Source organism: Podarcis liolepis (assembly GCF_965112155.1).
Source record: "Podarcis liolepis genome assembly, chromosome: 5".
Taxonomy (NCBI): domain Eukaryota; kingdom Metazoa; phylum Chordata; class Lepidosauria; order Squamata; family Lacertidae; genus Podarcis; species Podarcis liolepis.
Window position 1 is genome coordinate 78,802,735 of NC_139556.1, and position 25,823 is coordinate 78,828,557.

At 46.6% G+C, this 25,823-nt stretch overlaps 1 protein-coding gene and 1 long non-coding RNA gene across 2 annotated transcripts in view; one reads left to right on the plus strand and one right to left on the minus strand.

The window, feature by feature from the left end:
- Window positions 1–25,823, minus strand: part of WWTR1 (WW domain containing transcription regulator 1) — a 95,073-nt gene that overhangs the window by 6,523 nt on the left and 62,727 nt on the right. The window contains exons 3-5 of the mRNA XM_083504464.1: window positions 13,867–14,072; window positions 2,934–3,070; window positions 1,054–1,166 (exon numbers count right to left, since the gene is read on the minus strand). Of these exons, the coding sequence (XP_083360590.1) occupies window positions 1,054–1,166; window positions 2,934–3,070; window positions 13,867–14,072 (456 nt within the window). The remainder of the gene's footprint in view (window positions 1–1,053; window positions 1,167–2,933; window positions 3,071–13,866; window positions 14,073–25,823) is intronic.
- LOC310707537 lies at window positions 3,090–7,777 on the plus strand. Its single transcript, XR_014526555.1, has 2 exons — window positions 3,090–5,256; window positions 7,487–7,777. It is a non-coding gene; the product is annotated as an uncharacterized lncRNA (long non-coding RNA).

A 25,823-nucleotide genomic window follows, 5' to 3' on the forward strand; every position in this document is an offset into this window, starting at 1 on the left:
TCGGCCTTTGATGCCAAATCAGCCGCTGTTAGCTACTGGTAGACTTTGTTGCTCTCTCAGCTTCCATCTCCTAATCCAGACTCCCTGGGTACTTTAGTGTGGCTTAGTGGTCACAGTGTTCGACCTGGGAGACCTCTGCTCAAATCCCCACTCAGCCATGAAGCTCACAGGGTGCTCATGTAGCTCAGCCGACCTCACAGGGTTGTTGTGAGGATAAAATGGGGAGGGGGAGAACCTTGAGCTCTTTGGAGAAAAGGTGGAGTGGCAATGTAATAATAATAATAATAATAATAATAATAATAATAATAATAATGATGATGATGATGAAATATTTGGCAGGGCTCAACTTTCAAAACAATATAGCTCACACCCTAATCAGTGCTTGGATGGCAAAACCACACTTCACTTCTCACAAACACCAAATGTAGTTACAGGACAGAGGTTTCCCTGTGTCGGTATCTGTGAAGACCCGTCGGGGATCACATTTCCGTAAGACCATCACAACTTTTGATTTCTAGTAGGCCGGAAAATACCTTCCAGAGGCAAACCCTCAAATCTGTTTCAGAAGTTCTTGCTGAACATGGAATCAGGTTCTCTCATGTAAACGACCAGCTGGAGAAGAGAGCACCTCTGATCATGTGCAGACTACCTGTTCTGCACTCCTGTGACGCCAGTGCCAGCCCCACCCATGCCAAGGGGTTAATGGAAGGACTGATAGCTCGAATTACAGGTGGGGTCAGAATAGGGTTCCTTCACCTTTGCAATGGGCCCCTTTGCACTCAGTTTTAGAAGGGTGTAGGGAGCTATGGTTTGGTTAAAACTGGAGGGAGTCAAGGAGGGACACTTGTGGGTTTTATTAAGGGCCTCCCTACCTCCCCCCCCCAATAATGTATAGGAAAGTTTGAACCCCAGAACCCCACTCTTCTTGTGCCCACACAAAAGCATGTGCTCTGCGCAAATGCAAAAGTAACATTGACAGTCAAGCGGATCTCTTAGGGCGTTGCTAAGAAGTATATTTTTTCCCCAAAACATCAAAATGCTTCTCATTCCTACCTGTGTCCATCTCATCTACATTGCTGAGGTAGTCTTCAGGTGTAGTTGGTATGCTGTAACATCCTAAGCCTAGGCCACTGTCTGTGCTCTGCTCCCTGGAATGGTATGGCCCACTATGAATCGGAACATGAAGAAACCTCAGTCAAGGATGCGCTCATCAGATATATGTCACCAGAATGGCTTTAGGGAAGGACAGCCTGCAGCTAGGCCTGAATGCCCTAGATAGGCCTGAATGTACTCCCATTTGTTTGTGGGTTCCAGCTTACCAGCCTAAAATCTGCTACCTAGTGCAGAATAGGGCGATAAAAGCAAAGCTTCTAACTCCTGTGGTTTAGGCAGGTGGGCAGAACGTGGCGAGAGCTCAGAAGCCAAAAGGAGCTACTGTAAGTATGCGTTAAGGAGAAGGGTCGTAACTCGGTGCTTTGCATGCAAAAGGTTCCAGGTCGGATCCCTGAAATCTCTCTCGTTCCCAGCTCTCATCAGCCTTTGCCAGCACAGTCAAAGGTCAGGGATGATGGGAGAGGCAGCCCAACAATGTCTGGAGTGCCACGGGAGAGCCCCATCTCTGCAGTAGGCCATTCTGGGCCAGATGGACGTATATCCTGACCTGGCATAAGGAAGCTTCATATATTCATATACTGTACTCTGTGCATTGTACAGCTCCCTCTCCATACCTGCACTGTCCCAATTGCTCTGGCCAGGCTCCCTCCTTCCCATCTGACCCCTCCTCCACCCCACTCTTTGCCAAGAATTCCAAATTCATCAATAGCCAGATTCTTGGGAGAAAGCTTATGCACCAAATAGGTAGGCATTGCAAGCAGAAGTGCATGGTGATTTGCAAATAACCAAATCTGTTCCCAGCCATTCTCCTCTTGGCAGCAGCAAAGGATTTTTTTTTTGGGGGGGGGGGGGAATGTCACACCCAGTACTTTAACTGGGAGTCAATAGCAATGATTTCCATGCTAGGGAATCACACCTCCACAAATACAAAATGATGCCAACTGTTGGTCTGCCATGTTGGTCTGCTAAAGCAAAGTTCCCAGCAAGCTTATTAGGACCAGCCAAGGTTCTTAATACGATGTACATGCTCCCCAGTTACACCAAAGTTGTCGTCAGAACGGATACCAGTCCTGTCCTGCCACACTGGAATGTACCCAGATCACAAGGATCTTTGGCCAGTTTTCGTCTGATATACATTTATAAGGTGCGAGTCATATACAGTAAGATCAGAATTGGTCATAGAGGCCTGGTTTGTACGTAACGTTCAACCATAGTTAAAACTAAACTATGGTTTATTGTAAATGTGCAGCATGGTTGTAGACGCTGCTGAAAAGATCCCGCACACTCCTCCCTTGCTGCTGGGGAAAATGTCAGCCTGGCATCTTGTGATGCCAAAACGGCAGCTCATAGTTTGTATATTTCCAAACAAACCTTAAGTACTAAGCCAAGAACAAACCTTAGTTACTGCTTGTGATTTGTTTGGAGAAGAACAGACCACAAACCCAGGTTTGAATGTCGTGACACAAGCCGGACTCTGGCTTGCTTCTCAGTGGCGTGGCTGCAACAGGAGCGGGGAAGGATTAGAGCGGGAACTTTTCAGCACTGAGCACGAGCACACTGCACTGCCACATTAAACCATGGTTTGCTTTTAACTATGGCTTAATGTGGCGTGGGAACTGGATCAGAAGGATCAAACACCTGCTTTATTAAAGGGTTTGCATCTTACAAGCAAAGCTGGTGGCTTCTGTCTCAGTCTACAACCCAAAAAGCTAAATGCCTTTGTTTAGAAATCACATGCCTTAGCAGGTATGAGAATTTCAAATGCGGCCTACACTGCAGAATATAAAAAAAAAATGTTTGTGAGCAAACAGTGTACTTGCCTGTTCAGGAAGGGATCCGACCCATTATTTGTAACAGACCTCATGTCTTGTGTCATGTTAGGAGGTGTGCTCACAGCAGTCTGAACTGGAGCCATGTTCTCAGACTCCATGGGAAGTTGTCTGTACAAATCAGCTTCCTAAAGTAGAAAACGAATACATAACTGTCAGTGCTGGGGCCGGGGGGGCCTGGAAAACAGGTTTCTAGAGGTACGAGTCCCACGTATGCCCCATCCATCCCTATTTACCAGGGATGGTGCCTATTTCCTGCAGCCTGGTCTGGTTTGCTTTGGGGAGACATTTTGTGCATGTCTTTAAACAAAAAAATTTAAAAACCGCAGGCAGACACACATGTGCCGTAGAATTCTGTAGGGTTCGGCTTGCCCCACATCTCCAACCTCTAGATGATAAAATGTCTAAGTCAGGAACCAAGGCATCTTAGCTCTAGCGCAGGTGGTCTGTGGATCACCAGTGGTCCACAAACTTCTTTCAGGTGTTCAGCGGCATTGTCTGCAAAAGCACCATTTAAAATCACACAGGATCTAGCAATGCGCCTTGCAATTGCTACAACAAGCAAAAAAAAAATCAGTAAGTGGTCCATTAGAAATGTTCCAAGTGATCTGTGGGGACAGGGGGAGTTTGGGAACGACCACTCAAGTGTACAAGGCATACACATGCATAGACACAAAATTGCCGTGACTTACTAACAGCCTGCAGATCACAAATGTTACAAGGCGTTGCAAATATTTTAAGCGGCGATCTTAACTGAATTTAATGGGCCCACGGAATTCAATGGGCCTTACTCCCACATAAACTGTGTTTAATGTTGCATTTTAAATTGTTGTGACCTTCCCTGGGACGGTGTGGCAAAAGGCGGGTAATATATCAAATTAATAACAACAAACAAACACGCAGCAACAAAATGAGGTTAGGATTGCTGGATCTGCCCAGTTTCTTTTTCCAAACCCTGGCCCCTTTTGCTGGAAACAAATAACCTCCGTTATTTCACAGACTAGAAAAGGAAGGCAGAGGGGTTGGGGAAAGAGGTGATTCATTACATTACAGAATTTCACTAACACAGACATAAGCTTCTCAGCAGGCAGTCCCAAAGAAGCCATTAAAAAATGTCCACATACTGATCTCAGTAGGTGCATCATTATTTCCTGGAGCGACTTCTGATTTGCAGTGATGTAAGACAATGCAGGAAGCCCATGATACGAAAGTTTAGACAGCATGCATGCATCAATTGATTCAATACATGGAGTTTGCCGCTCATACCCAGGAACTAGCAAGTGGGTACAATTTGTGCCAGGATGACCTACAGTTAATGTGCAGTAGCACACCTTGTTTCCTTTCCTTTATTCGGAATATAATAACTGACTAAGGAGGAAGTAAGGATGCAAAACTTCTATACAGGAAGTACATGAGAGAATGCCAGGAATGTCTGTGTTGTTGTTGTTTTTTGTAGTGTGACAGTGACACCAAGTGGGGGAAAAGATGATGACACAGGGTGTGTTCCCATTTGTGCTTGTATTCCCTAAGGAAAAATACAAAAGGAACTTCTATTACAGTGGTACCTCAGGTTAAGTACTTAATTCGTTCTGGAGGTCCGTTCTTAACCTGAAACTGTTCTTAACCTGAAGCACCACTTTAGCTAATGGGGCCTCCTGCTGCCGCTGCGCAGCAGCAGCACGATTTCTGTTCTCATCCTGAAGCAAAGTTCTTAACCTGAGGTAATATTTCTGGGTTAGCGGAGTCTGTAACCTGAAGCATATGTAACCTGCAGCGTATGTAACCCAAGGCACCACTGTAATAGGAAAGAGCAGAGAATCCCTATTTCTCTTGAGAGTCATCTACACAACTGATTGCATACTGATTGTAGCAAAAAAAAAAAAGAAAAGTTAAAAAATATAGCACATTGCAATTCTAAGTTTACAGGTCTGCAAGTATGTCTGTGGGCATAATCCACTGGGAATTTCTCCTGCATAAACTCACAGGGCAACAATTCCCAGAGTTCCCTGTGAATGTATGATGGGAATGTGGGCAATTGAATACTTGTTATTGCTTCACTCCATATATAATCTTACACTTGCACCCGTTGACTAACAGCAGCAACAGTCATGAAATAACACAAAACCTGCCATGGGGTGGGGGGCGTTGCATGTGTCTCTGTACCTTTACATTCAAGCTCTTTGCCACTTCAGGACAAGGTAACTATCAAACAATTAAAACCCGCTTCCCCCTTCTTTTCTCCCAGCACAAAGGAATATCAGACGGCTCACATTTGCTCAAACCTGCTGTGTGTACTACACCTAAGTGGCAGTAAGTATCACAGTATGTATATGAAATATAATATCACTGGCTATTTCCTGTTGTCCAGCCGGGCAGATTTAATTACCTCTCACCCTGGAAATCTAATGACGCTGCTTCTGGAATGCAAATGGGAACCAAACCTAGTTTGGGATGCTGACGCGGTACATCTGGCACCCTCCTCTCGGATTGCTAAATTCAAACTGTGCCTTTGAGACCTCAGAGAAACCTGTCGTTTTCATGCTTTCACCAAAATCACTTAATGTATGTCAATAAGTGCTTGTGTTTTAATGGAAGGGCACTAGGTGATATATCTGCTTTTGAATTCTGGTGCTGGAGGAGACTCTTGAGAGTCCCATGGACTGCAAGAAGATCAAACCTCTCCATTCTGAAGGAAACCAGCCCTGAGTGCTCACTGGAAGGGCAGATCCTGAAACTGAGGCTCCAATACTTTGGCCACCTCATGAGAAGCCTTGACTCCCTGGAAAAGACCCTGATGTTGGGAAAGATGGAGGGCACAAGGAGAAGGGGATGACAGAGGATGAGATGGTTGGACAGTGTTCTTGAAGCTACCAGCATGAGTTTGACCAAACTGTGGGAGGCAGTGGAAGACAGGAGTGCCTGGCGTGCTCTGGTCTATGGGGTCACAAAGAGTCGGACACGACTAAACAACAACATCCAAACCGGTTTGAAGTCCATATCATGATACAGTGGTGCCCCACAAGACGAATGCCTCGCAAGACAAAAAACTCGCTAGACGAAAGGTTTTTTCATTCGCGATTTGCCTCGCAAGACGAATTCCCCTATGGGCTTGCTTCGCAAGACGAAAACGTCTTGCGACTTTGTTAAACCGTTTAAACCGTGCTTCGCAAGAAGAAAAATTCGTTAGACGGCAAAAATTGCGGAACAAATTAATTTCGTCTTGCGGGGCACCACTGTATCGGTTTCATATTTTTTGACCTGGCAATATATTGCAAATCATGGTGTGTGTGTGTGTGTGTGCACGCACTATGCAAAAATCGCAATGTGGGAAAAACCGTGAAGCCAGCCAATGCCTCTCCCCGCCACCCCCAACACACACATTGATTTTCCCTTCCTTTGCTCTTCTCAGCTCTTGGGGAAGCTGTGGCCTAGGATCTATGAGCAGGGCTGTTGCCTCCGTTGCGCAGATTTGCAAAATTGGAGAACACACAAATAATTTGCAACTGAACACGTGGAATGTGGTGTAGGGCTGGGTTACTCGCTTGCATCGCTGGCAAGGCTAGTCTGCTTGCCTGGGGCTGCTTCACACAATGATGTTCAAAGGCTGCCACCTAAATTTCAGCTGGCAGACTTCCTTATTACGTGCTCCCCATTTAAAGTAAGGGTGGGAAACCGTTTTCCCTGCCAGTGGCCGCATTCTCTCAGGCGGTGATGTTTCAGGGGGTGGGCACATGCCGGAGATGGGTGGGGGCAGAGGAGAAAATAGGGCAGGGCAGCCCCCTTCTGCTAACCTTTCCCCCCTCCTCAACTGCCCACATGGAATTAGGTCATGGGCCACAGGTTGCCCACCCCCGTGGCTATAAAGCTCAGGTACCTTCTGTAATACAAGCAGTGGAAGCTTTGTGGCACTCTTGAACTAGGCCAAAAGCCTTGCCTATAGTAGCATCCTTCAATCTTCTGCCTCCAGATGTTGTTGGACTACCTTTCATCATCCGCTGGCTATGCAGGCTGATGCTGGTGGGGGTCAGAGTCCAGCAACATCTGGGGAGCCACGGTCGAAGAACTCTGGCCACAGGGCAACTTTTGTCATTCCAGAGGTTGCTGGACTACAACTCCCATCAGCCTGAGCAAACGCAACCAACAGCGAGGGATTGTGGGAGTTGTAGTCCAAAGCATCTTGTTGGGAGAAGGGTGAGTTAGACTAGGATTCAAGTGACCAGACTTCGAAATTCCCAGTCACAGAGTGGCGTTTGTTAAGGAGTTGTTAGGAGACCCCAGGATTCTTTGGGGGAAGTTGTGGTGGTACGATGCTCCTTTAAATGCAAGGCCTCACTCTGCCTCGTGGTAGGGCTAGTCAACACCAGAGTTTACAGCACGTATGGGAAAACCTCAAGCCTTCAAGAGTGTTTCTCTGCCTGTGTGGACTGTTCACCTGAAGTCTGATTCAGGAGAGAGAGAGATTGAGAGAGAGAGAGAGAAGAAACTAGCCTACTGTACAGAAGGTAGAACTCAAATTCATTCCTCTACCCTCTTTTGCACCGCAGGAATGTGTCCCACCTACTATTCTGGAAGGGAATGTGTCCCTCAGGTGAAAAGCCTTCTTCACTCCTGCTTTGCAGCAAAAGAAGACTTTAATGAGGGGTGTTTCAGGTCTGCTACGGCAGTGTCAAGCGGATGACAGGTCTGTGAGCACACAGAACCAGACATGACACTTCTGGGAGAGCAGCAAGTCATCTGGCAAAAGGAGTCCCTCCTGCAGGCCAATCATGACATGCTCAATCATTGACACCTTCTTTTCTTTCTTTCTTTTTTTAAAAAAATGACCTTTGGCAGCCGTTGCAGTCTGTTTTCTTTGGTGGTGGTGCTGTGAGTACAACCATCTTCCAGAAAGCAAAGGGGAGAGGAGTCAGGAAAAAAAGAGAAAGGGGAGATCAAGGCAGCTGTGTGATGTTGCTGCAGCATGCTCAAATGTTCACTGTCTCTACACACACACACACAACTATTTCTTTAGACACACACACACACACAGAGAGAGAGAGAGAGAGAGAGAGAGAAGGAACAGGTGCCTTATACTGAGTTAGACCATTGGGCCATGTAGTTTAGTATTGTCTACACTGGCAGAGACGTGGGTGGCGCTGTGGGTTAAACCACAGAGCCTAGGCCTTGCCGATCAGAAGGTAGGCGGTTCAAATCCCCGTGACAGGGGTGAGCTCCCATTGCTCGGTCCCTGCTCCTGCCAACCTAGCAGTTCGAAAGCACGTCAAGTGCAAGTAGATAAATAGGTACCACTCTGGCGGGAAGGTAAACAGCGTTTCCATGTGCTGCTCTGGTTCGCCAGAAGCAGCTTAGTCATGCTGGCCACATGACCCGGAAGATGTACGCCAGCTCCCTCGGCCAATAAAGCGAGATGAGCATCGCAACCCCAGAGTCGGTCACAACTGGACCTAATGGTCAGGGGTCCCTTTAGCTTTACTACACTGACTGGCAGCAGTTCTCCAGGTTTTCATGCAGGATTCTCTCCCAACCCTGTCTGAAGATGCCAGGGATTGAACCTGGGACCTTCTGCTTGCAAGACAAGATGCTCTACCCCTGAGCTACAGCCCTTCCCTGGCATAATTTACTCTGTGCAAAATGATTCTGGAAATCTCCAGCCACATTTCCTGGAACCTTTCCCTGCAGAAATAGCTGCAGATGCGCCAGCCGCTGAATTGCCCCTTTGAGAATGCGGGAAGAGTCTGGTTTCATGCTGCTCCTCACTGTACTTCCGTCTCACCCGGTCCTCTGATGGAGGGCAACAACAAAAAATATCCAGATTACACCCCACCTCCCCTGGCATTTGTATTCCTCAAATTCCCCTGTTCTGTAGTGCAGCACTCTAAGTCACACCCACATCCTACATTTGAAACTCATTCAGCACATATTTATAGCAAATGGCTTACCCCAAAGAATGCTGGGAGGTGTAGTTTGCATGGGGTGCTGGGAACTGCTGCTCTGTTATGAAGTAAACTACAGTCCCCAGGATTCTTTTTTGAGAGGGTATGTGCTTTAACTGCAAACCATTCTTATGCTGCAATCCTACAGTCCCTGGACAGGGTCTCGGGAGCCCTAAGATAAACCAGATCTTTGATGCCAGAGAAAGAGAGACTGGATACCAGATTCCCCCTTGCCTGCTACTACAAAAATATTTGATGCTCTGACCCAGCCAACATTGGAGCTGCGATAGCTGTACAGATGAAAGTGGTGGTGGTGTGGATTGTCAGGGTAGTATTGGGAAACTGATTGGAGCCAAAGGATGCAAAATATTTATGGTCCAGCAACACCCCACCATTACCACCACTGAACTGGGGCGAAAATTATACCAGCTGAGGAGCTGATCTGAATGTCTCCCTCAGATTTCCCTCCCGTTGCTCCTAATGGGAGGGGGAAAGTCATTTAATATTAGAAACCCTGATGGGTTTTGGCTGGGTGGTTAAGCCATACTTCTGATTTACTCCAGACTTAGGACTGCATGGTGAGAAGACGATCTAGGAACATAGGAAACTGCCTTATACTCAGCCAGACCATTGGTCCCTCGAGCTCAGTATTGTCCACACTGGTTGGCAGGGACTCTCCAGGGCTTCAAGCAGGGGGCATTCTGGGAATCACACCTGAGATCTTTGGCATGCAAAGGAAGCAGACGCTCTTCCCATTGCGAGCTTCATCAAGGAAACTGTTTGAAGCCCGTTTGCCCATTTTAGATCATATTGGCTGCTGTCCTCAATGTACTTACTAGGGAGTAAACCCCATGGAATAAAGGAAGTCTTAAAATTCAGGGTAGACGTTCATGGGATGACACTGTTCATTTCTGAAACAGGCAGGGGGAGCGCAGAAATCAAATTAAGTTACAACTGTGCACATGAAATATGAATCACATGCTAACTGACGAAACTAAGGCAGCTCTCTCAGCTCACCAAACCTCTTTAGCTGACAGGGTTTCCCAAACTTGTTTTTGGACTACAACTCCCATCACCCTTAGCTAGCAGGACCAGTGGTCAGGGATGATGGGAATTGTATTTTAGTGTTTTGTTGGAAGCCGCCCAGAGTGGCTGGGGAAACCCAGCCAGATGGGCGGGGTATAAATAATAAATTATTATTATTAGTCCAAAAAACAGCGGAGACCCAAGTTTGGGAAACGCTACTTGAACACATAAGAAGAGCCCGAGAGGTCAGGTCAGTGGGCCACCTAGTCCCAACATCCTGTTCTCACAGTGGCCAACCAAATGCCTATGGCAACCCTGCAAACAAGACCTGAGCACAGCAGTGCCCTACCAACTTGTTACTCCCAGCCAGAAGGCATTCCAAGGCATACTGTCTCCGACAGGGGAGGTAGTCCATAGCCACTGTGGCTAGCAGACATCCCTTTCCCTCTGTGAATTTGTGCGATCCTCTTTTAATGCCATCCAAGTTGGGGGCTGTCACTGCTCTTCGGTAGAAACAAATTCCATAGTTTAACAATTAAGTGATTAGTGATCAAACATCGTCCCAACCTTCTAAAACTGAAGCAGGATATGGGGAAGGAGAAACCCCATCAGCTCCAGAGAGCTGCTGGGCGTATCCTTCCAGGCAGGGCAGCTGCCGAGTCGGAAATTTCTGCAGAGCAAGCCTGCTGTAAGATAGCCAGGCAACAGCAGCTGCTGTCAAGTTGGGGACTCGGTACTGGAGGAGAAATAATTCCACTCCCTTTCACCCAAACCCTTCCCCCCCCCCTTTCAGTCGCCTAGCAGCCAGCCCACCCGCCCCCCAACACACATCATTTTTCCTCCCCTTAAATGGGTTGCATAATACTATGATTCTATGAAAAGAAAAGGCAACAGTAAAGGATTCGGGCAGTTGGGTGGGGTCTGCTACCTTGAGTCGACCATCAGTACCGCCCAGACTGCAGACAGGAAGTTCATAAAAGTTCCTGCTGATTAAAGGCTGCGGGCCAAGGATTGCACCACAATTTCTTTTTTTAAAGCTGCTGGCGGGGGCAAAAAATAAATATCTGCTCCTCATTAAAATTAGCACGCACAACTGCGACATGGCAGAGCTCGTAAGGTTTGAACAGCTCCGTCCTCCCAAGACCAAGTGACTTGCCTTGCACGGCTCGGCTAAGGATTTTTCAGGGTCCAACAAGTGACTGAACGTGGCACAGACCAGGGAGTAACAAGAAAACACAATGCTGGGTTACAGGAAGCAGTCTTGCCAAGCCAATAATCTAAGGCTTCCGAAGTCACATCCGTGCCATGCATTTAAAGCACACAGCTTCCCCCAAAGCATCCTGGGAACTGTAGCTTGTTCAGTGCACTGGAAACTGTGGCTCTGGGAGGCATAAACAGCAGTTCCCAGTGTTCTCTGGGGCAAGCCGTATGCTCCATAAACCATGGTTACAGCAACCAAAACTTGCCATTTGGGGCTAGATGGCTCCAAAGTTGTATTTTTCATTATAGTCGTGCCTTGGAACTCGAATGCCTTGCAAGACGAGCGTTTCAGCTCCTGAACGCTGCAACTGTTCCGGTTTGTGAATGTTCTTTGGAACCCGAACGTTCGTTGCGACAATTGGAAGCCGTGCCTTGGTTCCCAAATGTTTTGGAAGTCAAACAGACTCCCGGAACAGATTCCGTTCGACTTCCAAGGTACGACTTTTTGGTTCCTGAAATTCATTCTGATTGTGCAGATAAAATATAATGGATGGACTTCTACAGGATGCGTTGCTAGCGTGTGAAAACAGTCAAGACCCAAGGATCCCCAGGCATGCTCCTCCAGATGGTGGAGACGTCTGGGGCCATCCTGGTGCCCAGGTATCTTCACTTGGTCGCAAGTGGCCGGAAGCCAGGAACAAAATGCGCCTGGAGAATTTCAAACGCTGATATGAAGGGTACCCGGTTAGAGACTATGCCCTGCATCCTTTTTGCCACCTTGTGCATAATTTCATAAACAAAGAAGACGTTTATATCAAAATGTAAGAGAGGCTCAGTGTAAACTGATCAGGGGCAATTAACTTCTCAACAGCAACAAAAAGACTGAGAAAGCCGCTCCATTAGGATAACTGCCTACAGAAGAACCTAACGCCGCCAGCTTGCATTCATGTCAATGAAGATAAAACGGAATCCATTTTTATATTTCATTTTACTATTATTGGTCTTTGAATGGACACAGCTTTCCGATGAGGGAGATTTGACATAAACAGCTACATATATCTTTGGCTAGTTATTTCAAAAGCAAAAAAGATGGGGCTGTGCGGGGGAGGGGGGAGGGGATTTTGCAGCACACGCTTTGATATGTCCTGATAGGGTCAGTGGTATCCTTGGTACATCTGACGGAGCGTTAATAACCCGCCAGAAGCGACATGCCAACTGGTGTCGCTGCACAAATAGAAACCATACCTCTGTTTGCTGCCAAGAAATTCGATACCGCCTTACTAAATACAGTATAAACAAATGTTACCCTGGAATAGCCAAAGGGGGTTAAGGCAGAAATCCCAAAGGCAAAAGGACACTGTAGGCAGGAGAATTCCAGTCCCACCCCCATTTTAGATCTTTTGCATCCCAATCCAATGCATATTTACCCGGAAATAAACCCTGTCGAGTTCATTAGGATGAGCTCCTAAGAAAATGAGCACAGAATAGCAACCTAAGCTGGGGTTTTTTTAAGTGTAGACAGATCACCATGGGGACTTGGTGTGATGTGTTTGTAACTTCGCTTAACTGCGTATGCTGTTGGGGCAGGCAGAAATGTGGGTTTTCAATTTAAAAAAAAATGAATCGGAAAAATTTTCCAGAATGTTTTGCCTATGCAAATAGGATAATTTGGCTTGGCCCTCCAGATGTTACTGAACTGCAATCATCGTTAGGCACTGGGCATGCTAGCTGGTTGTTGGAAGCTGTAGATCTTCACCCTTGCCCTAGAGAGCGATCTAAATTCTTACGTTTATTATTTTGCTTGTATTTAGTAAGCAAAGCTAAAAACTTTGAAACTGCCAAGCTTATCTAATACTGTGTATTTACAGTTGGCATCCATTCATTCTTAGAAATGGACCTGTGGAACTGCAGGGAAATAAAGCACTGAAGAACATATGCAGAAAACTTGCACTGAATGCCGAAATTGCCTTCATAAAACTGGACTATATTTAATTCCTACCCACATTGCTCCTTGGAATAAGTGGTTAAGTGTGTTATCTAGGGAAACGGATTAATATTTGGGGAAAACACAGTATCTTCTAAAGGGAGATACTCCCCAGTTTGTGAAAAGCATCATTTGCAATGGTTCAGAATGCTTTCTTCCTTTGATTGTGTATTTTGTGTTTTTATGTTGTGATTTTATCTTGTGAACCGCCCTAGGACCTGTGGATATAGGGCTATATACGAGTTTAGTTAATAGTGGTAGTAGTAGTAGTAGTAGTAATTCCTTAAAGCCATATAAATGAAGCACCAGATGTGAGGCATTATAAAAGCCAAATCTTATATCATAAGTGAAGTCCAAAGTTGTGCAACACGTACATGATGAGGAAAGTCTCCAGGCAGTGTATAATTGCTAATGACATTAAGTCTAAGATATCTGTAAATGCAAAATGACATCAGTTTCACAGCTGGCCGCAAACTGCTGAAACAGACTTAAGAACTAGCCCTTGGGAGTATTTGTAGCCTTTGTCATAGGGAAGCTCTCCATGTGATGGTCATGTGGGCACTAGCTACCAATAGGAGCAAAGCACATGGGAATATTAGTGCCCCATATACATCTTGCCCCCTCCCTTCCTCTGAGTCTGTTCATCCGCCATTTGGAGAAGCTAGGAACAAGTATGCATGCTCCCTCACTGTGTGAAGGAGTGAACACCCAAACCAGGACCTCTTTAATCTTCCAAAGGTCCAACAGCACTAACAGGGTTTGCCTAAAAACATAGCAATACCTGACGCATGAGTTCCTCCTGGCGCATGCGAATCCTCTCTCGTTCCATCTGGATCCGCTGAAGCCTCAGCTTCTGTTGCTGCTGCTGTTGGGAAGTCAAGGCATTCGGCATGTTCAATAAGGCGGCTTGAGGGTTTGGGGTAGGGTGGTTCTGCTGGGATATAGTTGTACTGGGTGTCATTTGCGGTTGGTGCTGGTGATTCATTACTAAGGAGAAAACACAGTTTAGAAAATTATTTGTAGATTATTATTATTAGCACCTGCCCTTCAACAGAGTATTAATTACAGCTTTAAAAATAGTCCAAAATAAATTATAGGCCAAGGCAAGGAGGTATGTCTTCAGCATACAACCCCCTTCTAATCTAGGCTTTTAAACACCAGTGTTAACACTTTGAATTTGGCCCAGAAACACGCTGGAAAGCAATGCAGCTGTTTTAAAATCTGCAGCTTTGGAACGACACTGACAGGTCCTTACTACTGTATGAGTGACACTTCCCCATGCATTGTTCTGAAGATAGGAACAGAAGAATGGTTTCCTGGATCAGGCCAATAGCCCATCCAGCCCAACATCCTGTTCTCACCCAGATGCCAGTGGGATGGCAAGCAGGACCTGACCTCAAGAGCACAGTTCTCCTCCTGTGGTTTCCAGAAACTGGTGTTCGGAAGCATCACTGTATCTGACAATGGAGGCTGAGCATAGCCATCGTGGCAAGTAGCCATTGATAACCTTATGCTCCATGAATTTGTCCTTTAAAGCCCTCCAAGTTGCTGAGACCATCGCTGCCTCCTGTGGGAGTGAGTGTCATGGTTTAACTTGGTGGATCAGTGCCAGTGGATTTGCCCCGAGCTATCCCTTCGGATTCATAACTGAACTACGACTTCAAACCACGTTGAAAGCCAACACTTTGTGAAAGCCGTATTAAAAGTCATTGACAAGTTTTCAGCGGGGTGTTACAATCACCACAAACTTAAGTGACTCGGTCTTTTAATTGAAAGTCCCCCAAAGTGGTTAATTAAATCTGACAAACAATGTCCAAGCCAAAAACCCAGTGTTCAAGAATTCCTAATTTAATAGTTTAATAAAAAAAACTGAACATATTTTGCTCTCAGAGCTCAGGAATGCCCCTTTCTGAGGTCCTCCATGCTCCCCTTTCATGCTCAGCTGCCTCTTAGATCCAACCGCAACATAAGAACAGCAGTCTTGCAGGTAGGGGTGTGTGTCTTCAGCAAAATGCAATCACAGAATTTCAGAGTTGGAAGAGATCTTAAGGACCATCTAAGTCCAATCCCCTGCAATGCAGGAATATGCAGCTGTCCCATACAGGGACTGAACTTGCAACCTTGGTATTATCAGCACCATGCTCTAGCCAACTGAGCAATCCAGGCAACTGAGTTTGTAGACACCTGGCTGATGGGCGTGCTTGGTGGGTGGTAGCAGTAAGCAGAACAGGCAGAAAGAACAGGGGACAGATTGCAAGAGTTAGGAGGTTCAAGGAGAACAAGCAGAGAATGGAAACATAGGCATCCATACCAGCAGGCGACAGGTAAACTAAGTGTGTTGGAGAAAGCTAGACATCTTTTCCATGCTTCTGTTTAATCTCTCTTACAGTTGACATATCAAAGCGGGTAAAACAATAATGAACGCGGAGTGAGGAAGTGACTCGGAATCTATAGGGCTTTCACAAATAACAAAAGAAGAAAAGGAAGCAAAGCAAAAGAAAGGAAAATCAACACAAGCTCTGTGGCTGACTCTTGCCAACTTTCCCCCGAGAAACTTGTCTATACCATCTGAACAAAGAGCGCCTTCCCCTCCAAATAGCCTCTACAAGGTTTACTTTGGGTTGCAGTCGGTGAAAATCTGCCCATCTGCGATTACAGCATGCAAACTGCATGAATAGCAGAATGGTGCGTTTGACAAACTGCTGGTATGCCATACCAATTCCTTTTCAGTAATGTCAGCAATTCCTTAGGTATCCTACTATTCCCCACCCACTCGTGTTAAAAGGTAAGTTTAGACTGGTCAATTTCCAGAGCCATCAGAGACATCAGTTATAACAGCTGCAGATCCCTCTCTATGTGCCTACTGTGAAAGATTTGGCGCGGTTTTAAAATTTAGCTTAAAGTGTGGGATATTTGGCTGGTTTCTGTAACAGAACTGTGGGACACGAGAGCGGTCTGAAGTCACCCAGTGCAATTCAGTTTCTTAAGCTAAGCCGCAACCCGGATAGACCATCTGATATGAGCCACCCTGATCACCTTTGGAGGACAGACGAGATGCAAATATTACCCCTCGAAAGCAACCATTCGTGAGTTATCTTACCACTATGTATCCTATTTTTGCAGCAGCTCAGACATTGCCCCAGGAGCAATTGGCTGAAGCAGTGCTGCTAATAATGAACAGAAGTCCTAGAGTGTTCCCTCTGATAATCATTCCATCTGGAAGGAGCAGAGAGCAGTTGAGGCCTTCATACAGTGAGAACAGCCTTCTTTTTTTAAAAAGGGCCACATTTCCCCACAACCCACAGATGTGTGCCTTATTATGAAATGGCCCAGATACACTCTGTGTGACACCATACGTGCACTGCAGGGATATCCAACATGGTGCTCTCCAGATGTCGAACTACAACTCCCCTGAGCCATAGCCGGCATGGCCAATTGTTAATAGATGATGGAGGGCATCTCGCTGGCTGGCTACCAATGTGCTCCCCTTGCCTTTCCCCAGGCTACGAGGTGGAAATCATCCTCAGGGCAGGACCCACCATTCATACTGTGGGAAGTCTGGTGCATTCAGCAAATCTGCCCACATTTTTGCCCTTGTTTCTTGCTGGCTATGAAGCAGCACAGATGGCTTTAAACCCAATTTGAGACTTACAGGGGCTCAAAAGCCCCATGAGTTTCAAGTGTATTTTAAGAACGTCAGGAGATCCTGCAGGATCAGGCCAGTCACAGTGGCCCATCTTGTCCAGCATCCTGTTCTCACAGTGGCTAACCAGGTGCCGGTTGAAAATCAGCAATCAGGACCCATGAGCACCTTCCTTCCTGTGACTTCCAGCAATTGGTTTTCAGAAGCATTAACTGCCTCTGACCTTCCTGGCCCCCTGACTCATGAGCAAGGAAAAGAAACAGGGAAGTGATCTCATTTGGCACCAGCTGGAAAGCGACCTCACTTGGGCCACTTCCAGATAAGCTATTTATTTAGCATTCGTTCTGACTTGCTTACACAAAGCTTGTGGGGAAGTCAGACAACGTTGGCTATTTATCAGGCATTCGTTCCCATTGATTCGCAGGGAGAGTTGCACAATGTACGGAGCCTTTCCAGTGTGTTTTCTCATCACCTTCCTTATTGCAAAAAGCCCAGCTTTAGGATTCAAACCCTACTTGCACAATGGAAGAGTGGAGGAAAGGAAAAGTAAGATGAACCTGAGCATTCAAAGGCATTCAGCCCCATCAGTATGGGCACGCAAATGAGATCACAAGGCCACAACCACCTCCACACGAGACAACCTTGACCTCTCTAAGTCCCAGGATTTGTGACCATATGTGTTTTCGTTTTGCACTTTTGCACTGTAAACTGAAGAAAGGTGATTTTTCTTCAGTCCACTGGGAAACTCAGCTACGCCTACTTTCCAACCAGGCCTCGCACAGGCCCTTGCTATATTCTTTGTAAGTTTAATGGACAAATTTACCACAGAGCAGGGTTAACAACTATTAGCAAGAATGGTCCTTTGGCAGCGGAAAGGGGCGATTTATTTGCTGGATATACGCAAAGCGGAGGCTACAGGCGGAGGAGGCACCCATCAGCACAGGTGTAAAACGTCAATGACGCATTTGTTAAAATGGCTGGCGCAGTTTTTATTCTTTTGGCCTCGGCAGAGTCTAAGTACAGTTGTGGGTTAGCCCCCATAGAAAAGGTACTCCACCCCACCCCCAGAATAGTTCATTACAAACTGGCCAGCGTCAAGTGTCATGCAGAGCTGTCTGATGAAAAACACATGTCTGCAGAAGCAAAACCCAGCCACATTACACTTTTGACTTAGTCACGACATTGTGGGGGGGGGGAGTCTCTCTCTCTCTCTCTCTCTCTCTCTCTCTCTCTCTCTCTCTCTCTCTCTCTGCTCTTGCCAACAAAGAACTGACTGTTTCGTTTACTTCCCAGAAACAGCATTAGCCTTCCAACAAGGTCAGCAAAAATACTGCTTTTCAGTTTGGAGCATGCCATGGTCCAAAAATCTGTAAAGTATTAAATAAAAACACACTGCACTGTCCTACGTGCACAGAGAACCTTCTCCTTGGGAGTTCTGGGTGGAGAATAATAACCAGGCAGAAAACTCCTGGCCATTAGGAGCAGATACCTAGAGAGGTGTAGGGAAGCAAACACTCAGCATCCATTTCCTATCCTCATTGGTTGGTTGTTAAAACGATGCCGGTGCAATGCCACTCATTTGGATTAATTGCAAAACAGTTTTAACCAGGTGGTTTTTAGAGACTGTGGCCGTATTACCTTTCTTGGGTGGTCAGCAGGCCACATCAAGGACTGGATGGATCCTATCAGAGTGCAAGTATGCACCTTGGAGTTGCCCTTCTGCAGTACACCTGCTTCCTGCATATAGCAAACTGTGGTCTGACAGCAAAATCCTACACGTTTACTTAGATGTAACTTCCAGGGTGTTCAATCGGGCTTATAACAAGCACAGCTTTTTTAGGATTGTGGTCTTCATTGCACAGGTGGAGCTGTGGGATGTGTGGGTGGGGGGTAGAGACTAAGACACTGGCATGCAGTTTTATGAATGGTATTTTTGCACTCTTAAAGGTTTTCTCTGGATTGGACTTCGCAAACCCTATATAAGAGTCTGCATTGTGAGACAAGGTGACCTAGATTCTGTGCCAAACAAAGCTAAGTTTTGGAGCATGCACATCTTTTGGAAATCTAGATAATTCTGCTCATACTGCACAACTTATTTTGCCTCCACTAGCCATGGTGAAGATGGAGCCATAGAGGGTGTTGGAGCCCCACTCACAGAAAAACACACACCACTCAGTCCATTTCCCACCCTGGCTTCTAAATTTTCACCAGGCATTGGCCACATGCTGTCATGCCTCTCTTTTCAGACTTATGGATCAACAGCCTGCCTTTAATATGTATTTCTAAAACCAAGGTGCTCAGGATGCTAAATGTCTCCCCAAAGAGCTTGAGGTCCAGCTGCAGAGTCACAGAATGTGCATAGCCCTTCCAAGAGAAAACATGATTCTCCACATCAAGGTACGTGCAGCATACATAGCTTTAAATGACTCAAGTAAATGAGCCAAGCAGGAAGAGGGAAGCAGGAATTCCCTTCCAAACCTGAATGTGGAAGACACTAGAAATTACTACCCAAAATTACTCTAGACCTTACTTTGCCAAATTAGTGCCACCCAAAAACCTGTTCCCCACAGAAGTGGTGTAATGTTCAATTCCTCCTTCCAACAGGGGCTGGTAGACGTTTAGGGTTTTTTTGCAGAATCCACTGGTACATTTCTGGGAGATTTGAAGAAGATCAGTAAAAATTATTTAACACACCAAATTGAAAGGAGGGGAGGATTATCCATCATGGCCTTCTGCCAATCATTTACCTGTCAGCTTCTATGGCCCTCACCTGCAAAATATGCATATTAATATAGCTTTTGGCTAGGTCTGTGTAGTGCTCTGATGGTTGGCTTTAAGATTTGCGTTTTGTGTTGTGTTGTGTTGAGTTTTCAGGTGCAGATCTGTATTTGTAGATTGGTATTTGTAGATTTGTATGGCTCACTGAAGTGGGGTAGATAATTGGCTCTGTCCCCTGGGAGACCTTTTCTCGCCTGGTTCATTGTTGGTGAATCTCAGAATTTCTAGTAAACAAGAAGGAAGTTCCCACAAGTCTAAAGTCTGTCCATCTCTGTTTTAACCTTCTAATTGAGTACACATTTGCACACCAGTTCTGGCCTGTCTCTAGTGACAGTTCTGACATGGATAGGCTTCATGTAATTGCTTGATGCTTACAGTATGGTGTGTTCAAATTTATCAAATTTCTTCTAGCTCAAGGTGTCTCCACCCTGAGATGGGGTTAGGTCAAGAGAAAAGACGACTGATCCAAGATAACTGAGTGGGGATTTGAACTCAGGCCTTTTTCTCTCGGTCTGACTCCACCCAGTAAACATCACACATATATTACCGCTTACATCTGGAGGATCACATTTGAGAAAGCAGGTATGTCTAAAACCAACCCTCTGATTGTGAAGCAAAATCTTTTAAGCCTGGTCTTCCATCAACTGGGTGAAAGGAAACACATTTCTACAATGGTCTCGTAAGGTAGCAAAAGCATACTGGGAAATTATATATAGTAAGTTGGAAAAAATGTTGAAAATAACATTTGTTTTAAAACAACAGCAACCCAGAAGCTTTTCTCTTAGATTTGGAGATATCCAAAGAACAAAGGAAATTATTTATGGAACAAAGAAACAGTTCCAACTAAGGAAGACTGGCAACAAAAACTGATGGTATATGCAGAAATGGCATATGCAGAAGATTAATAAACCAAGAAGAGAGATGTTTTAATATAGAATGGGGAAAATTTATTGATTATCTGGAGAATTACTGTAAACAACTGAAATCACTAGCAGGACTGATATAAAAATGAGCAGTGAGAATAACTAAAATAGAACATAAAGGATGATTAGTGGATAAGATATGAACTAGATAAGCAGTGGGGAAAGATGTAACAAAATTAACCACAGAAAGGGGGGTCATCAATGACTGGATATTTCAATTGGGTCTGCTAACTCAGATGTGTGATTATATTGTAAAATGTGAAAATGAAAAATAAAACATTTTTGAAAAGGAAAAGCATTTCTACAAAATGGGGCAGAAGTTGATTCAGGTGCCTCAGAAATTATACATCCATCACCTGAAAACTGTATTATTCATCACAATCCCCATCTGGCACCTGCCAGTTCATTTCAGGATCTTCAGTGCTCAAACACAGCTTGAAACCGGAAGAGCTTTCACAGCGCAGGTGAAGCAATGATAGTGCTGAGGCCGGGGCTTTGCTCTCTCAAAATCTCAGGTCTGTTGTAGCGAACACCAGCTTTGGCAAAGGTAACTTCATTCTCCTTATTTCTGAAAGTTCCACATGACTAATGTACCCAGATCTGAACAATCGCCACCTCTGAAGGTCACATCCCATATTATCACAGCAGGATATGGAAAGTGTGGTTCACCCACTCATTGTTGTTAACAGAGGTTTGCACTATGCTTTTATCTGTAGGATTTCCTGGTGACTTGAAGAAAGAGAAAAAAATAAGTCAGAATGGATGGAAAGTATTGATGGAGCCAAGCCTGAGAAAGCCTGCCCTATCTCCTCCACTTGAGGTGGGCACGTTCAAGGCAGCTTGGAGGGGCACTAGCAGAAGCTTGTGTTTTCCCTGCCTCTCCTTTTTCCTCACCCGCTGTGAAAAATACAGCATAGGCAATTGTAAAGTGTGCCTATGTGAAGCAATGATTCTTCAACATCAACTTCGCTGGACTGGTCATGTTGTGCGGATGCCTGATGATCGTCTTCCAAAGCAACTACTCTATTCCAAACTTAAAAATGGCAAGCATAATGCTGGTGGTCAACAAAAGAGGTTTAAAGACTGGGAAACACTGGCCTGCGAGCGCTCCAGTTGGAGAACAGCCTTTACCAAAGGTGTCATGGGCTTTGAAGACATTTGAACTCAGGACGTAAGGCAGAAACATGCTAAGAGGAAGGCATGCTTGGCAAATCCACACCGTGATCAGCTCCCACCCGGAAACCAGTGTCCCCACTGTGGAAGGACGTGTGGATCCAGAATTGGCCTCCACAGTCACTTACACACTCAGTGTTAAAACCGTGTTTATGGAAGACAATCTTACTCGGCTATGAGTGATCGCCAAGGAAAAAGAAGATCTATATCACATCATACATGCACACACACACACAAATATATAGCAGATATATCTTGCACATGTGCACGTGTACACACACACACACACACACACAGCCTAATGTGAGCATGCTGCCTCCCAGAGAGGAGATGGCAGGAGTAGCGTTCTTCCTCCACTTCTCCTCCTGCTGTGCTGCTGCAAACCTGGTAATGGAGAGACTTCCATTTGTCTTCATTCATAAGAATACTTTTTTTTTTTTTGCAAATTCAGTTCTTATTTATCAGCCAAGAATCGAGCACATCAAATCGTAATCCTAGCTGGGGGGGAAACCTCATACATGAATAGCAGTGTGGGTGGCCACTTGAAATGCAGCTGCATGGAGGCAGATCTATGTCATGATTGCATTTATGTGTGAAGCAGCGCCATGTGCGCCGATTCTCATTAAGATAATGCAAGCCATTTTTAATGCAGTTTGCGCTAGCATGACGCAGTTGCTTGAAAACACTGCTGCAGGGAGCTGTCACAGAGGGTGTCCTTTGCATTTCATGGACTTCTGATTCCACTTACCCCACACACCTGTGTGTGTGTGATTATGTGTATATAGGGTTGCCATATTTCAAAAAGGGACACAAAATCTCAAATAATAATAATAATGAGGTTTTGAGCTTTTTTAAAAAAACAACAACGAAATTCACCCAAGTCTACACTTTCTACATGGGCTGCCATACGTCCAGATTTTCATGGCCATTTCAGCGATTTCCACCCAGATGCTGTTTACAAGGGCCAAAAACCGGCTATTTCTGGGAAACTCGGAACGCATGCCAACCCTAGTGTATATCTATCTATCTCCATTCACAAACAGTTTGGGCTGTATCCACAGAGTTGTGTCCTTCATGCAAGGACTTCAGCTTGCTCAATGGAACCTCTTTTCTCTCTCCTTCCTCCACATGTCCCCTGATCTGTTCTGGGAGTTCACCCAACACTCTGGAGCAGATTTTGCAGGGAAGTACCATAGTGCTGGGTTAAACCACAGAGCCTAGAACTTGCAGATCAGAAGGTCGGCGGTTCGAATCCCCGCGACAGGGTGAGCTCCCGTTGCTCGGTCCCTGCTCCTGCCAACCTAGCAGTTCAAAAGCACGTCAAAGTGCAAGTAGATAAATAGGTACCGCTCCAGCGGGAAGGTAAACAGCGTTTCCGTGCGCTGCTCTGGTTCGCCAGAAGCGGCTTAGTCATGCTGGCCACATGACCCGGAAGCTGTACACCGGCTCCCTCGGCCAATAAAGCGAGATGAGCGCCGCAACCCCAGAGTCGGTCACGACTGGACCTAATGGTCAGGGGTCCCTTTACCTTTACCTTTTATGCAGCGTGGGGGGGGGGAGTGTACTAGACGTTGAGCTAAACAGGCTTAGTGTGGGAAAATGGGAAACCTGAATTAACAGGTGAATGAAGCAATTAACTTTTCAACAGCAGGATTTACTGTAGCCATTTCTCTACTTTGGGAACCATAAGAAGAACCTGCTGTGGGACCTTCTGATCAGCAAGCCCATAGTGCTAGAAGGTGTCCTTGCATGAATAGAACGACTTTATTGGTTACCACCCTTACTGTGTGTGTATGCAATCTGCCAACAGAGGGGAACACTTCATGCAACTGATACAGTGGGCTCTAGTCCATGGAAACTTATGCCGCTAGTCCTGAAGATACTATAAGACTTTTCTTTTTAAAGGGGAGCTCACCAACCAGAGCTCTCTCCAAGTGGCTGCACTTCAAAGAGCCACTCTGCTGTCATTTGCACATGAGAACCAGGCCAAAAATCCTACTCTGCTGTGCCAAGAAGGCTGACAGAGAAAGAGTGGCCGATACATTAGTTCAACACTGCCGGCGGAAGCCAAAGGATAAAATACCTCGGATATGGAAAGCTGTCCCAGAGAACCAGTGTGGCATGGTTCTCGACTCAACGGCAACTCATTGGGCCTTTTTTCCTTTGACACTTCTACCCCTTGCATCCAGCTCAAACACCAGACCAGCTTTTCTACTTGCCGCCCATCAATCACGTCACAACAGCAATTGAAGAGGCCTACAGCCTGTCTGGCAAGCCAATGGTGCAGACTGCCAAGTAGGAAGGTCAGATCGGAATTCCTTTTCGGGTGGAAAGGATAGAAAGGAGGAGGGAGCACTTTCTTCTTATTTTCTTGCGGAATTGCCAACTGGAAGGAAAGGCAAAGTAGCATTAACGGGAACATTTTGGTGTCAGCAAGGCCTCTAAGAAAAGAAACCAGCAGGTACACAGGCCATAGCTCAGCGACAGAGAATCTGCTCTGCATTCCAAAGGTCTGCTTGGAGGATACAGCGTAAAGGTAAAGGACCCCTGGACAGTTAAGTCCAGTCAAAGGTGGTCTCATCTCGCTTTTCAGGCCGAGGGAGCCAGCAATTGTCTACAGAAAGCTTTCCGGGTCATGTGGCCAGCATGACGAAACTGCTACTGGCCATTTACCTTCCTGCCACAGTGGTACCTATTTATCTACTTGACGTGCTTTCAAACTGCTAGGTTGGCAGAAGCTGGGACAGAGCAACGGGAGCTTACCACCTTCGTGCGGATTTGAACCACCAACCTTCTGATCAGCAAGCCCAAGAGGCTCAGTGGTTTAGACCAGTGTTTCCCAACCTTTTTTGGGAAAAGGCACACTTGTTTCATGAAAAAAATCTCGAGGCACACCACCATTACAGCCCCGTGACGTCAGCGCGCAGCGTCACGCCGGGAGGGACGCACGAAAGTGTAAGTTTCAATTTTTTCCCCTCCCCCTTGCCTTCCTTCTGTGCCAACCACCAAAAAGCCAAGAAAAAAGCCAAGACTTTAGGGCAGCAGGTCGACACAGAAGAAGCTCCTACCTAAGGACAGGTGCGACGGCCGTGTCCTCTTCTGCCACACTTGGCAGCCCTGCCTCACGGTCGTGACTCCCACCCTGATTTCTCCCCGCAGGTCGAGCGGCACAGGCAGCCCAATGTGTCCAGCCCAGACACAAGCCCCGCTTCCCCACTCTAGATCCTGAATGCGACCAAGTGCTCTGGACTCCCGAGCAGGGTGGGAAAGAGGACTCGCATCTGGTAGCCTCCGGGCTCCTCGCCTGATCGAGGGATGGCATTGCAGGCAAGCTGCCGGCCGTTGCCATCGCCGCCCCCTCATGCGAGGGGACCTGCCCGGAGTGGTGGGCTGGGGGAGGCTCGCTCTCGGTGGGGATGTGGCCCGCACGCGCGGCCCCGCTTCCTCCTGCCCAGGGCTGAGCTCCTTACCCGCGATCTCGGTCTCGCGCACGCGGATCCCACTTATTCCGAAGCTCGCGCCACTAGCCGGGGCTCTCACACCGTGCCAGGGCGAGGCGGCGCGTCCCACTGACGTCATCGCGGCTCGCCGCCGCCCTCGACGTCCCTGTTCCCTCCCCTCCCTCGGGTCGCCGTGGTTACCGAGGACTGCAAGCTGCTCGGACGAGCGTGGGGCATTAAGTGGGAGAAGGAAAATTAAAATTAAAACTCGCCTGAAGGCCGCCTCGTCGGATATGAAGCTATCTTTCGAATTTTTTAATTTTTCCCGCGGCACACCAGGCAACATCTCACGGCACACTAGTGTGCCGCGGAACAGTGGTTGGGAAACACTGGTTTAGACCACAGCGCCACCCGTGTCCTGGAGGATACAGAGGTGCATGTGGGTAGAAACTAGCTTATTGCACTAAGTTAACATTTAAACTATTGGTTCCACCCACTTTAACCACTGGCGCCATCCACCATTGACACATGGCCATTGGAAGGCTCTGTCATGGATTGGCTGGAGGCAGAGGAGCGGTGGGAGGCACCCAGGGGAACCCCCAGGGGAAGAAGGCTCAGAGCCAGGGGATTGTTGGTGGGAAGACAATGAATGGTCAGAGGGAGAGGAGTTAGCAGACTGGGAGGAGAAGGTGTCAGAAGCTGAAGGCACAAGAGGGTTTGGTGAGCAGGAAGAGGCTGTGGCAGAGAGCAGTCCAGAATCAGAGGCAGAAGTAGAAGCTGG